This window comes from Grampus griseus (assembly GCF_964374135.1).
Source record: "Grampus griseus genome assembly, chromosome: 2".
Taxonomy (NCBI): domain Eukaryota; kingdom Metazoa; phylum Chordata; class Mammalia; order Artiodactyla; family Delphinidae; genus Grampus; species Grampus griseus.
In genome coordinates this window covers 84380678-84395916 of record NC_139018.1, presented here as the reverse complement: position 1 = coordinate 84395916, position 15239 = coordinate 84380678, and the positions used below count along the sequence as shown (strand labels likewise).

The following is a 15239-nucleotide window of genomic DNA, read 5'->3' as shown; positions in this document are numbered from 1 at the left end:
TGATTGGCTTCTGATGAATAGAATACAGCAAAAGTCATGGGATGTCATGTCCTAGATTAGGTTACAAAAAGACTGTGACTTGCTTTTGGCTTTCGGGTCAGAGGAGGCCAAGGTGCAACTTTCTTCAGTCGTCCCGAATCCGGGTTCATCCGACACCAGCTGCCTCCACTATGCCGCCTAAGTTCGACCCCAACGAGATCAAAGTCGTGTACCTGAGGTGCACCGGTGGGGCAGTCGGTGCCATGTCTGCCCTGGCCCCCAAGATCGGCCCCCTGGATCTGTCTCCAAAAAAAGTTGGTGATGACATCGCCAAGGCAACTGGTGATTGGAAGGGTCTGAGGATTACAGTGAAGCTGACCATTCAGAACCGACAGGCCCAGATTAAGGTGGTACCTTCTGCCTCTGCCCTGATGACCAAAGCCCTCAAGGAATCACCAAGTGAAAGGAAGAAGCAGAAAAACATTAAGTACAGTGGAAACATGACTTTTGATGAAATTGTCAACATTGCCCGACAGATGCGGCATCAGTCTTTAGCTAGAGAACTCTCTGGAACCATTAAAGAGATCCTGGGGGCCACCCAGTCTGTGGGCTGCAGTGTTGATGGCTGCCACCCTCACGACATCATAGATGACATCACAGTGGCGTGGTGGAATGCCCAGCTAGTTAAGCACTACAAAGAAATAATAAAGGGTTATTTGACAACCAAAAAAAAAAAGACTGTGACTTCCATCTTGCCTACCCCCCCCCCCGCCCCGCCCCTCAGTGCCCTGGCTCTTGTGGAAACCAGCTGCCATGTGGTGAGTAGCCCTCTAGAGAGCTCCACATGGCAGGGAACAGATGTCTGGCCAACAGCCCTGGCCCGCACCTGGCTTGCACCCTTCTGAGAATCCCTGAGCCAGAAGAGCCAGCTAAGCCACCAACTAAAACAGTGATATAATAAACGCCTACTGTTTTAAGCTGATCAATTTGGGGATAATTTGTTATGCAGCAATATAAAACTAAGATATTCGTTAACTAAAAAAATTAGGATATCAAACTATAAACAGTTTATTTGGTACAACCTTTCAGGGAGCTAATATGGCCATAACATCAAATTCCCCTACAAGTTCACACTTCCTTTGTCCTTGTAGTTCTGCCTCTAGAAAATCCGCTAAAGTGTGGGAGGGGGGAGTGGGGGTGGGAAGCATGTGTTGCTAAAAAAAGGAATAGTTACAAGGATGTTCAGAGCAGCAATATTTATAATGGCAAAAAAATTGGTAGCAATCTATATATCTAGTAGCAGGGGCTTGAGTAACTAGATCATGGAATTGCCTCTAACAGAACAGGTTGGAAACTATTAGTGAGTCTTGAAAGCAAAGTGACTTGCCGTCAGCACTTGAAAAAATAAAGGTAAGTTTTGCTTCATAAGACATTTTCACTTCGTGTTTGTATGCGTGTGTGTCATGAGGTTAAATGAATTTCTTACTCTGAGTCATAGTCTAAATTTTGAGAAACTCTACAGTGTTGAAAAAAGATGTGTATAAAATTACTTACTGACACAAAAAGTATTCAAAATATAAGTTACAAAATAGCACACATATGTTACAAAATGATCCAATTTTGTGAAAATCCAAAATAAGTAAATCTATATAAAAAGTGGAAAATACACCAAACATATCGTTTATACTTCTTATATCTATATTTTAGAATTTTCTACAATGAACATGTCTTTTTAAAAACTTTTTTTATTGAAGTATTGATAGTTTTTTTTTTTTAACATTTTATTTATTTGGTTGGTTGGGCTGGGTCTTAGTTGTGGCAAGGGAGCTCCTTAGTTGCGGCTCGCCAGCTTCTTAGTTATGGCATGCAAACTCTTAGTTGCGGCATGCACGTGGGAGCTATTTCCCTGACCAGGGATTGAACCTGGGCCTCCTGCACTGGGAGCATGGAGCCTTAACCAATGTGCCACCAGGGAAGTCCCGATAGGTTTTTGTTTTTTTAAAAATATTTATTTGGGGCTTCCCTGGTCGCACAGTGGTTGAGAATCCGCCTGCCAATGCAGGGAACACGGGTTAGATCCCTGGTCGGGGAAGATACCACATGCTGCGGAACAACTAAGCCTGTACGCCACAACTACTGAGCCTGCATGCCGCAACTCCTGAAACCCGCGTGCCTAGAGCCCATGCTCTGCAACAAGAGAAGCCACCTCAATGAGAAGCCCGCGCACCACAACAGAGTAGCCCCTGCTCACCGCAACTAGAGAAAGCCTGCGTGCAGCAACAAAGACCCAACTCAGCCAAAAATAAATAAATAAATTAAAAAATATATATATTTATTTGGCTGCAGTAGGGTCTTCATTGCGGTGCATCGGTTCTTCGTTGTGGTGCACAGGCTTCTCTAGTTGTGGCACATGGACTCTCTAGTTGTGGCGAGTGGGTTCTAGAGTACACAGGCTTAGTTGACCCGCAGCATGTGGGATCTTAGTTGCCCGACCAGGTATTGAACCCGCAGTGTCCCCTGCATTGGAAGGTGGATTCTTAACCACTGGACCACTAGGGAAGTCCCTAAAGTATAGTTGATAGTTGATTTACAATGTTGTGTTAATTTCTGCTGTACAGCAAAGTGACTCAGTTATACACATATATACATTCTTTTTTATATTCTTTTCCATTATGGTTTATCCCAGGATATTGAATATAGTTCCCTGTGCTATACAGTGGGATCTTGTTGTTTATCCATTCTATATGTAATAGTTTGCATCTACTAACCCCAAACTCCCAGTCCATCCCTCTCCCACCCCCGCTTCCCCTTGGCAACCACAAGTCTGTTATATCTGTGAGTCTGTTTCTGTTCAACTTATTTCTTGAATAATAATGATAGTAGTTTTTAAAGTTTTCTAAATAATTATGTATTATATATCATTTTCTCAACTATGTTAAATATATATACATAGCCTGGTGGTGCAGTGGTTAAGAATCCGCCTGCCAATGCAGGGGACATGGATTCGAGCCCTGGTCTGGGAAGATCCCACATGCCGCGGAGCAACTAAGCCCGTGAGCCACAACTACTGAGCCTGCACTCTAGAGCTCGCGAGCCACAACTACTGAAGCCCGCATGCTGCAACTACTGAAGCCCGTGCTCTTAGAGCCTGTGCTCCGCAACAAGAGAAGCCACCGCAATGAGAAGCCTGTGCACCCCTGCTCACTGCAACTAGAGAAAGCCCACATGTAGCAACAAAGACCCAAAGCAGCCAAAAATAAATAAAATTGTTTTAAAAATCATTAAAAAAAAAAAAGAGAGAATAGAAACTTGCCAGAATGCTAGCAGTGGTTTTGTGTGGCAGGATTATGGGAATTTTTAAATGTTTTAGAAAATTTAGAAATGTTTCTAAAATGAACATGCTTTTCTTTTATTACAAAAATTTTTAAGGACTTACCTGGTGGTCCAGTCGTTAAGACTTCTGCTGCAGGGGGCACGGGTTTGGTACCTGGTGGGGGAACTAAGATCTCACATGCTGCGTGACGTGGCTGAAAAATTAAAAAACAAAAATCCTGTCTAGTTCTGATGGGGTCTGCCTGCTGCTTATTTTATCCCACCACTGGACCCAGGCCAGGCCAGGAGAGCAGGGCAGACACCCTTGCCTCTGCCCAGGCCTGCACCCTCTTTATTTCCCCACCCTGATATGACCCTGTGGTCCTGGTGGTTTTTCTTCACATCTTATCTTGAAACTTGAGTTCCCTTATCTTGGGCAAACTTACTGATGAATAGTGACACTCCGCAGGTCAATGCTGAGATGGAAGAATACAAATAAGGAGGGTTACACTATAAATAATGAGCATAACTCATTTGTGTACCATCAAGCTTCACTGGGGCCATGTTGTGTGCTCATGCAGAATCTCACCAACCCCCAGTTTACAGATGAGGAAATATGCTCAGAGAGCCCCCATGCATGAACCTGTCTGTGTTCCTGTGTAGGCATTCATGAAGTTTGCATATTCCAATCCATTGCCAAGTTCTGTTAAATATTACCGCCTAAATAGCTCTCCAATGTGTCCACTTCTCACTATCACCAGCGCTATCTCCCCCCGTCAAGCCCTACAGCAATGGCCTCCCAACTGACCTCCAGGACTTCTGTGCCCTCTGATCCTCTCTGTATTCAATAGCTAAGGCGATATTTTGGAAATTTAAATCTGAACTCGTCAGTCTACCCAACCACCCTTGCTTAAGATTTTGCAGTTATTCCCAACGCTCTTAGGATAGAGACAAAACTCTTTAACATGGTTGACAGGGCCCTATGTAGATACCTCCACCCTGTCTGCCTCATGGCTCGCTTTTGCTTCCCTCATCTCTTTGTTCCATCTCCATTGACCTTCTCTAGTCCCTTGTATTCACCCTCTTCCTCCTGTCACAGGGCCTTTGCATATGCTGTGCCTTCTGCCATTTCCACTCTTGCTGGCTCCTGTACCTAGTTAACTCCTACTATATCTCCTCTTACCTTTTCTTCAGATCATTAAATACAGTTGTAGTTTTACATTTATTTGATTAGTTGGTTAATGTTTGTTTATTTTTACACTAGACTGTAAGTTCCATGAAAACAGAGACTGTGTCTTTTTTGGATCACCAGTTCCCAGTACTGAGTATAATACTTGACCTACAAGAAGAGCTCATAAAATCTTTGTTAAATGAATGAGTTAATGAATGAACAAAACCCATAGACTCTTCTGATCTGGTTCCTTTTCTTGAAAGGGCTCCCAAACGCTTCAGAAGACAGAAACAGAAGAGGGAGGGAACAGCCATAACAGCCTATCACAGAATGTAACAGGTCATCAAGGTAAGAGCTGAGTCTACAGGCTGTATTTTAGAGGCCTCCCTACCCCCTTCTTATTGCCACCTTCTTCCAAAGAGGACCAGGAAGGAAGCCACTGCAGAGAAATTCCAGGGCCAGCCTTTGACGGACAGAGCCTCGCCAGGAAGGCAGGGAGGATGAGAAGGCAAAGAAAGGAAGGGAAGGGATGTCTATTGAGAAGGGACTCTGTTTTGGATATCAGGCTGAATGTTTACATACATCATCTCATTTAATCCTCTCCAAAACCCCATTTTGCAGATGAGAAAACAGACTCAGGTTGTGAAACTTGAGGGTTATTAAACCAATGCAGGGCAAAGCTGGGTTTGAACTGGGGTCTGTCAGCCTTCCTCTGAAGCCTGGGCTTTTCCAGGCTACCATCTTGGCCTCCAGCCTTCAAACATCTCCCTCACCCTGTTAACTTAGGGCCTAAAATTTCATCATTAAAGACTCATCCGTTGGCCTGTGTCTAACACTGTCTTTTAGGAGTCAGTGTATGAAGTTGATACTTTGGAAACAGAAACTCAGCATCATAAAGGCAACCACTACAAGACCTAAAAAGAAATACATAAAAGAAAAAAAAATACATAAACAAAAATTAGAATGTGCAAAGGAAAGGTGATGAGAGAGCATGAGTGAGGGAGTTAAATCTCTCATCGTTCATACTGAGGAGAGAAGAGATACTGTCTAAAATGGACAAATTTATGATATTACACAAAGGGATAATGGTGATCTCAGGAGAACTAAAAGCAGAAGCTGTTGGTTGGGTTCCCTCTAGGGAGTGGAACTGGGGGGAAGAGAGACACTTTCATTTTTCATTTGTCCTGAGCTGTTCATTAAAAAAAAAAATTATAGTAGTATTCTGTTGTTGTAACCTTTCTAAAAAGTTTTGAAATTTTTGTTACAAAAGACTAAACAAACAAAAACACCCTTCCTTTATTTATTTATTTTGTAATTTATTTATTTTTGACTGCATTGTGTCTTCATTGCTGTGCGCGGGCTTTCTCTAGTTGCGGCGAGCAGCAGCTACTCTTTGTTGCAGTGTGTGGACTTATTGCAGTGGCTTCTCTTGTTGCGGAGCATGGGCTCTAGGCAAGCGAGCTTCAGTAGTTGTGACACACGGGCTCAGTAGTTGTGACATGTGGGCTTAGTTGCTCCGCGGCATGTGGGATCTTCCCAGACCAGGACTCAAACCCGTGTCCCCTGCCTTGGCAGGCGGATTCTTAACCACTGCACCACCAGGGAAGTCCAAAAACACCCTTCCTTTAGAATGCAAGTAGGCCTAGAAGTAATAGTCCTTGACACCTGGGTAAATGTTAGGTCTGCAGGGTTCCTCTGCATCAGGAAGGATGTGAGTCAGGGGAGGGTCATGTGATGATAAACATGGCTTCCTAAGCAGTTGCCCCTGGGGAATGGGCTTGGGAGACAAGCTCGCCTTTGCAAACAGAGGGCCAGGGTAGTGCCTCTTTCCTCACATTCCTAAAGGCAGCTCATACTCAGACACAAGAGGATACTGACCCCATTAGGGCCAGAGATAACCACCCCTCTAATTATCCCTGAGGTGACTCTGCCATCAGCAGCACAACTCTCTGAGCAGGAGCCCTTGCCAGCCAGGGACCCCACTGTAGCAGGATCCATGTGACTGCAGCTTCTGGGGGCCCAGGTGGATCTAGGCCAGGAAAGTGGGATGCTGAGGGCTCTCAGGTGAGTATGACTCAGGTCAGAGCCCCGCACGCCTCAGGACCCAAGGGCCTCTTCCTCCTCTGGAGGCATGGCATCCTCTTGACCTTTGCTTGGTATATCACTCTGTCCCAGCAGCTGCAGAAAGGGAGCCCGGGGCACGGCTCAGGAGTGCCACTCACCAGCAGCCAGGAGCCAAAAGACTGGCATTCCCAGCACTAGACAAAGGCCTATTGATCTTTGACCCCCACCACTCCAGGAGCCTTGGCCCTCCCTCCTGCCTGCCTTCCTTTCTTCCCTGCTGGCCTCGCCCTCTGTTCTGTCTCCTCGTTCCCTGGCTCTCTTGCTCTGACTGGCAGTTTTTCCCAGCTCCTTGACCAAACCAATCCTTCCATGCTGTCTTCAAGCCCTGCCTCCTGCACATCTCCCAACCCGAACAAGGAGAATCCAAGAAAGAAGGTCCAGTGGGCTTCTGGGAGGAGGAGGACGTCATCCACAGACTCAAAGTCCCAGTCCGACCCCTCCAAAGCGTCCAGGTCCCGGAAACTCAGCCGGCTGACGGTGAAGTATGACCGGGGGCAGCTCCAGAGCTGGCTGGAGATGGAGCAGTGGGTGGACGCCCAGATTCAGGATCTCTTCCAGGTGAGTAAGACACCACGGGCCGGGGGACCGGGAGAGAGCCTGCTCTGAGGCCTCAGGAGGAGCTGGAGGGCAGATGAGAGATGCTCCCATGGAGACAAAGTTTTTCCCCACAGGTGAATCATGGGTTTGCAGTCCTGAAATCTGCCTCCCTCTGGTCTGGGCTCTGCCTCTCACTCTCTACATAATCTGGAGCAAGTCTTTTAACATCCCTGAGACTTAGTTTCCTAATCTATAAAACGGGGCTATCAATGCCTGTCGTATACCTTTCGTAGGACTTTTTGAGGCTCAGATGAGATAGTAGAGGAGTTATTTTTCTTTATTTTATGTCTTTATTTACTTTCAACCTCAACACACATACACGACTAGAGCAACATTGTTCATTCCTGTAGCTGTCAGCCATGTGTAGCTATTTAACTTTAAACTGATGAAAATTAAAAGTTCAGTTCCTCAGTCACACTAGCCACATTTCAAGTGCCCCATACATCCAGGTGGCTAGTGGCTACCAAGTTGCCAGCACAGATACAGAAAATTTCCATCATCTCAGAACAGATAGTGCTGGACTAGAACGTCAAAGTTATCAATAGTGAACGCTAATACCAGCGCCTGACCTAGCCTTGGCCCTGGCTCTGACTGACTCCCCTCAACCCCACCCTGGGAGAGTAGCCCTTTTTTTTTTTTACCTAGATACCTACTAATCGGGATCCTAATGTAGTAACAAATGCTGTTCCAACAACAAGAATAACATTTTGAGCACTTAACTCAGCAGTAGGCACAGTACCCAGCACCTGACTTGTGTTATTTCATTCAGCCCTCCCCACAAGTCCATTAGGTCGGTATGGTTTACCGTGGAGGAAATGGAGGCTTAGAAATGTTGAGTAACTAGCCCAAGGTCACACCACTAGGGAGCCCAGGGACCAGGAGCTGCAGCTGGGGCTCTGCCTGTAGCGCCTGAGCGTTTATTCAAGCTGCTAGTGGTTCTCCACACCTGAAGTACTTCAGTAATAATCCGATGCCCCAGCTGCATTTCAACTGAATTTCAATCTACTAGGGTGGGGCCCAGGCACTGGTCTTTTTCATAAGCTCCACTGCTGATTGTAGCGTGTGGCTGACGAGAACCACGCATCAAGCCGGAGACCAGAGTCCTCCTTGTCCACATGCCATGGTCCTTGTTTCTCTCCTTCCTTACTCAGGTCCTGTCTTTTCTTTTGGGGGCAGCAAGGGCTTGTGATTCTTCCAGGTAAGGGCTGTGTCAGTGGTCCTGTGGTTGGGGGAGGGGAAGAGTGATGCATGTGGCCCAGGCTGTCTTGTGAGTCTCACTGTGTCATGTGTTGGTTTGGTCCAGGTGTTGACGGTGTCCCTGGCAGCATCCTGGGCCACTCGCAGAGGGGAGAGAGATGCCCTGGAACTGGGAACAGGAGAGGCAAACTTTCTTTGCCTATATGTACTCTCACCTTGCAGGACATCTCTGCTGCCCTTCAGTCCTGCCAGCACCCTCCCTCTCTGGATCAGTTTCAATTTCAGACTGTTGTGCCCTTACATAAAAAGTCTCATATCTCAGACACCTCAGGGCAAAGATCAAGGCAGGGGAAAAGCTGTAAAATAATGAACTCATAACATTGGAAAACAGGACATATGGGAGGACCGCTCCCAGGCAATGATTGTAATAAAATAACCTGGTCTACAGTTGTCATGACAATTGTCCAAAGGTGCCAGGTGGCAGTTCCTCTTCTAATCTCTGTCCTTTTCAGCAGGAAGCAGGCAAGTGGCTGGGGAAGCCTCAGGTGGCTGGTCATCTTGGGCAGAGGTTGAGGCAACCCAGTCTCCAGGCTTACCCTGCCTCAGTTATTCCTGCATAGAGCCCCTCTCCACCCACTGGGACTCCCCACCACATGCCCACCTTGGGTAGCACCACTGGGAATGGTTCCAGGAGTGGGTTGCGTCACTATTTGTTTAGTTTAGTTTAGTGGAACCCAACCTTCCTTTGTTGGAGGACCCCACCTCTTCTCACTGGGTGTGCAGCCTGCTTTAGGGTCTTGTGAAAAGCCAGATCTGTGTTCAACAAAACAAACTGACTTGGGGGCCTGGAGCTCCTGTTGTCCAGAAATGGAGTGTGGATTTGGCTTCTAAGCAGGGACTTAAACACTCATGAGTTTCTCCTATTTTAAGGAGACTCTTGTTTAACAATATGCCCCCCTTTTGTTACCATCCCCTACTTCCTGTCTCCTTTACAAAGCTCCTTAAAGGATTTGTACCAACTCAGAGCCTTTACTTACTTTTTCCTTTCCTATCACCATTCAAACCACTGGATTCTGACTTCTGTTCCCACCACTCTATTGAGACCTCTTGGCAAAGTCACCAATCACCACCTTGGGGCCAAATCTAGTGTACACATCAGCAGGGGACACTGTTGACCACCCCAGAGTTTCCTATAGCTTACATGATACCATGCATTTTGATGCAGCCCTTTTGAAGTGATGGCATTTTAAGAAACAATCTATTAAACTTACAACTTTAAAAATGTATTATCAGGAATTCCCTGGCGGTCCAGTGGTTAGGACTCGGAGCTTCCACTGCCATGGGCCCAGGGTCGATCCCTGGTCAGGGAACTAAGATCCTGCAAGCAGTGAGGCCAAAGGAAAAAAAAAACAGTATATATATATGTGTGTGTGTGTGTGTATATATATATATATATATATATATAGTCAATGAAATGTGAAACAAACATTTGTTAGCTCATCTCTGAACTTCACTCCATTACTGGTTTCTATGGCAGAGAGATCAGGAGTAAGTGGACAGAGTATGGAGTGGAGCAGAGAAAGGGGTCAAATCAGGCAGCATCTGTCAGGAAACCACCACATGTAACACAGAGTCACAATATAACCATACTTGTTCACCTCGGTCAGAGTTGTTTGATATATCTGCTCATTTTCTGAGAATTCAAAAAGTACTCGAGGGAAAGAATATTTTGGATTATGATTTGAGCCCATATTCTCAATACCAGACTGCAGTGACAATCTGACTCTCAGTGATATACATACCCTGTGTTCAATATACGTATAGTTAATGTCATAAATGATATAAAATGGTTTTGGGAGCAGGACTAATCCTTTTTTAGAGGTGGAATTCTAATCATTAGTATGTATTTTTATTATTTGGCCCCAGCATCCACCTTCTGGGATTCCAGTTACATGTATGTTAGACCACTTGATATGGTCCTACAGATCACCAAAGCTCTATGCTGTTCTTTTCTTTTCTACCAGTTTTTTTCTCTCCATGCTTCATTTTGGCTAGTTTCTTTTGCTATTTCCTCAAGTTTAAATGGTATTTTTTTTCTGTAGTGTCAAATATGCCGTTAATTCCATTCAGTAAAATTTTTCTTTAAAATATTTTACTTTTCATCTCTAGATGCTTCACTTTGCTCTTTCTCATGTCTTCCATTTCTCTCATTACTATGTTCATGTTTTCCTCATTTGCTAATTCCATCATCTCTGTCATATCTGATCCGCTTCTATTAATTGATTTTTTTCTCCTGCTTATAGGTCACATGTCCTGCTTCTTGGCGTGATTAGTGATTTTTTTATAGATTTATTTTTAATTAATTAATTTATTTATTTATTTATTGGCTGCACTGGGTCTTCTGTTGCTTTGTGCGTGCTTTCTCTAGTTGCAGTGAGTGGGGCCTACTCTTTGTTGCGGTGTGCAGGCTTCTCATTGTGGTGGCTTCTCTTGTTGCAGAGCACAGGCTCTAGGTGTGCAGGCTTCAGTAGTTGTGGCACACGGGCTTCAGTAGTTGTGGCTTGCGGGCTCTAGAGCACAGGCACAGTAGTTGTGACGCACGGGCCTCGTTGCTCCACGGCATGTGGGATCTTCCCGGACCAGGGATCGAACCCGTGTCCCCTGCATTGGCAGGTGGATTCTTAATCACTGCGCCACCAGGGAAGCCCTGTGACTAGTGATTTTTTTTTTTTTTTTTTTTTTTTTGCTGTGCGCGGGCCTCTCACCGTTGTGGCCTCTCCCGTTGCGGAGCACAGGCTCCAGACGCGCAGGCTCAGCGGCCATGGCTCACGGGCCCAGCCGCTCCGCGGCATGTGGGATCTTCCGGGACCGGGGCACGAACCCGCATCCCCTGCATCGGCAGGCGGACTCTCAACCACTGCGCCACCAGGGAAGCCCTGACTCGTGATTTTTGATTGGATGCTGGACATTGTGAATTTTACGTTGTTGGATTTTTTTTCTTCCTTTAGAGTGTTGGACTTTGTTCTAGGATGCAGTTTAGCTACTTGTGGTTCAGTTTGATCCTTCTGAAGCTTATTTTTAAGTTCTGTTGGGGTGAGTATAGAGTGGCCTTTAATCTAGGAAATAATTTACCCCCCAAGTAAAGCAGGGCCCTCCTGAGGTCTCTCCTGAATTCCTGTATGATCAGTGATGACTGTCCACTCTGACTGAGTGGAAATTGATTTGTGTCAGTCCTCTGTGAGGTCTGGGAAGTGTTCATCTCTGTGCCCACAGTGCCTCAGAGTACCTGGCTTTGTGAAGTTTTACCCTGTGAATGTGTATCTTGTGTTCAGCAAAGACTCAGAAGAACCCTTATGTAGATTTCTGGAGGTCTCTTTCTTCATAACTTCCTCCTCTGCAGAACTCTGGCAACTTCCAGCCACCTCAACCCCAAATTCTGGTATCTGTCATATCAATTTAGTATGACCACTGTGCTCTGCTTGGGATCTCCCTTTCATTTCGTTTCTTTCCCAGGTAGTGCTGAGTTACCTGTTATGTAAAGTCTGAAAACACTTTTCATATATTTTTGTCCGGTTTTCTAGTTACTTATGTTGAGAGAATAAATCCAGTCCCTGTTACTCCATCATCAGAAGTGTAAACATCTTGTTAACTCCTATTCAGCCTTCAGGTCTGAGATTAGAGGTCACCTCTTCCTGGAAGCCTTCCTAAACCCCAGACTTGGTTAGGTTCCCCTTACATGTGCTACCATAGTGTCTCATCAGAGTGCTTATTGCCCTGTATTATAACTGCCATTTGACTTGTCTGTATCCCTCAGGAGACTATAAGCTTTTCAAGGGCAAGATCATGTCTGTCTGTCTTTGCTGTTATGGCCCCATCACAATGCTTGGTGCATAGCATGCTCTCAATAAATATGCATTTAATGAATGAATGCTAAATCAGATGCGCTAGAAACCAAGGAAGCAAAGGGGAAAGTCTAGAGTTTAGGGTGAAAGAAGTAACTTAGAACCCTAGCACTGTTTATTTTTAAAATGGTATAGAAGGACCAAAACTGTTAACAGTGGTTACCCATTGGCAGTGGAAGGAATGAGAGGGTGAGGCATCTTTTCTCTTTCTTTCTTTTCTTTTTTTTAAAAAATATTTTTTAATTAATTAATTAATTTATGGCTGTGTTGGGTCTTTGTTGCTGTGTGTGGGCTTTCATTGCAGTGGCTTCTTTCTTCGCAGAGCACAGGCTCCAGGTGCACGGGCCGCAGTAGTTGTGGCTCGTGGGCTCTAGAGCGCAGTCTCAGTGGCCATGGCTCACGGGCCTAGCCGCTCCGTGGCACGTGGGATCTTCCCAGACTGGGGCACGAACCCGTATCCTCTGCATTGGCAGGCAGATTCTTAACCATTGAGCCACCAGGGAAGCCCTTTCTTTTCTAAATCAACTTTACTGAAGTCTAATGGCAGACAATAAGATTTGCCTGTTTTTGAAGTGTACATTTGAATGCACTTTGCCATATATAACCACTACCCCATCAAGATATGGAACATTTCCACCATCCAAAATGTTCTTCAAAAAGCACTTACGGGGCTTCCCTGGTGGTGCAGTGGTTGAGAGTGCTCCACAATGGGAGAGGCCACAACAGTGAGAGGCCCGTGTACCGCAAAAAAAAAAAAAGAAAAAAAAAAAAGCACTTACTTGTTTTTTTTTTTTTTAAACAGAGAGGGAATTTTTTTTAAAACAAGTGTATTTTATTATTTGTTATTTATTATTATTTATTTATTTGGCCATACCGTGTGGCATGTGGGATCTTAGTTTACCAACCATGGATCAAACCTGTGCGCCCTGCAATGGAAGCATGGTGTCTTAACCACTGGACTGCCAGGAAGTCCCAGCACTTACTTTAAAAAAAAAATTAATTAATTAACTTATTTTGGCTACGTTGGGTCTTTGTTGCTGCACGTGGGCTTTCGCTAGTTGTGGTGAGCGGCGGCTACTCTTTGTTGTGGTGCACGGGCTTCTCACTGTGGTGGCTTCTCTTGTTGCAGAGCACAGGCTCTAGGCACGCAGGCTTCAGTAGTTGTGACGCACGGGCTCAATAGTTGTGGATTGTGGGCTCTAGAGCACAGGCTTAGTAGTTGTGGCTCACGGGCTTAGTTGCTCCGTGGCATGTGGGATCTTCCTGGACCAGGGCTCGAACCTGTGTCCCCTGCATTGGCAGGCGGATTCTTAACCATTGCATCACCAGGGATGACCCTTATTTTGGAACATTTTATAATCTGTAACAGAAACCCTGTACCCGCTAGTGGTCACACCCCATTCCCTACCACCACCACTTCCAGCATTAGGCAACCACTAATCCACTTTGTGTCTCTATAGATTTACCTATTCTGGACATTTCATACAAATTGAATCATATAATATGAAGCCTTTTGTAACTGGCTTCTTTCACTAACATGTTTTCAAGGTTAATCCATGTTGTGGCATGAATCACTACTTTGTTCCTTCTTATTGCTGAAAAATATTGTATGGCTACATCATATTTTATTTATCCATTCACCAGTTGATGGACATTTGAATATGAATAATGCTGCTGTGAACATTCATATGGACATATGTGGATGTCTGTTTTCACTTCTCTTGGGAATAGACCTAGGAGTGGAATTGTTGGGTCAGATGATAACTCTATATTTAACATTTTAAGGAACTGCCAAATTATTTTCCAAAGCATCTGTACCATTTTGCATCCCTACTAACAATGTTTATAACTATTGAAATTAAACATATACTCTTTTTAAAGAACTCTAGACTGTTTCAGGTAGACCATAGTAGTTATTCAGTAACTGTTGAATAAAAGGATGAATGGGGTGGTTTGAGTAAGGTGAGGAGAGGAACTGAACATGGGAAATAGAGTGGGAGATGGGTGAACCCGACAGTTAACTGTCACCCCAGCACCAGCTAGCCAGGCTCCTCTGAGCCCCGTGTGATTCCCAAACAGGATCAACCAACTCCTTCTGAGCCTGAGATCGACCTGGAGGCTCTCATGGAACTATCCACAGAGGAGCAGAAGACTCAGTTGGAGGTAGAATGGGGGGCCAGGCCCCGGGCCCAGGGGTTGGGGGATGGAAGCTGGGCTTGGACCAAGGGGAGCCCAAGAACCCAGGTTCTGCCTCCCCATCTGTGTGTGGAGAACCAATTCAGAGGGGAGAATTCCTGGGAGACTGACTGGGGACTCGTGACAAAGTGCTGTGGCTCAGGGACCCACTCTCTGCTTTCTTCCACCAGGCTATTCTCCAAAACTGCCCCCGCCCCACAGAGGTAAGGGATGCTCTGGGGGGTAAGAGGAGGCCCAGCGGGACGGCAGCTAGCGAAGAGGAAAGCTTGGTCCTGGGTCCTTCTCCCCTTCCCTGACTCTGAAGCGATGGGGTCAGGTGGAGACTAGGGAGAGCAGTGTGGTGGGTGGGTGTGACCCCATGCCTTGATCTCACCCGTGTTTCTTTCTCAGCCTTTTATCTCTGAGCTGCTCAGTCAACTCAAGAAATTTCGGAGACTCAGTCGGCCTCAGAAATAAGCCTTGTGAGACTACCTTCATCAGCTTCAGCACTGCCAGGTCTGCCCTGAACCCCTGGATCCTGGGCTGAGAGGGAAACAGCTCCTTGGGACACAGACAAGGAACATGGAGAGTGAGGAGGGACATTCGGACACCCCTGTCTATGTGCAGTCACAGCTAATTCCTGTCAGCTGGGCTTTCTGGGAGCCAGTCATGGCTATGGCCCAGTGCTTTCCTCGGCAGCCAAGTGAATAAAACCTTGAGGAGCCCCAGCTGAATGGAGTGTGGAGCATATCTGTGCTGAGGGATGGAGGAGGGAGGGACTG

At 45.8% G+C, this 15239-nt stretch overlaps 1 protein-coding gene and 1 pseudogene across 2 annotated transcripts; both read left to right on the top strand.

The window, feature by feature from the left end:
• Position 1: 1 nt before the first annotated feature.
• On the top strand, positions 2-667 carry LOC309818095 (large ribosomal subunit protein uL11-like; annotated as a pseudogene). Its single transcript has one exon. The product of its transcript is annotated as a large ribosomal subunit protein uL11-like (transcript).
• A 6165-nt stretch (positions 668-6832) lies between these two features.
• On the top strand, positions 6833-15179 carry PPP1R14D (protein phosphatase 1 regulatory inhibitor subunit 14D). The gene is made up of 4 exons (XM_082647545.1): positions 6833-7144; positions 14362-14445; positions 14649-14681; positions 14869-15179. Exons 1-4 carry the CDS (start codon positions 6896-6898, stop codon positions 14932-14934), a joined length of 432 nt encoding a protein of 143 aa, XP_082503671.1. The 5' UTR covers positions 6833-6895; the 3' UTR covers positions 14935-15179.
• The last annotated feature ends 60 nt before the right edge of the window (positions 15180-15239 follow it).

What these genes read in the sequence shown, in the direction of transcription:
- PPP1R14D (XM_082647545.1), top strand. Translation starts at nt 6,896, where the DNA reads ATGCTGTCTTCAAGCCCTGCCTCCTGCACATCTCCCAACCCGAACAAG. An exon ending in AGATTCAGGATCTCTTCCAG is followed by an intron (nt 7,145 to 14,361) that starts GTGAGTAAGACA and finishes ATTCCCAAACAG; the next exon opens with GATCAACCAACTCCTTCTGA. An exon ending in ACTGCCCCCGCCCCACAGAG is followed by an intron (nt 14,682 to 14,868) that starts GTAAGGGATGCT and finishes TTTCTTTCTCAG; the next exon opens with CCTTTTATCTCTGAGCTGCT.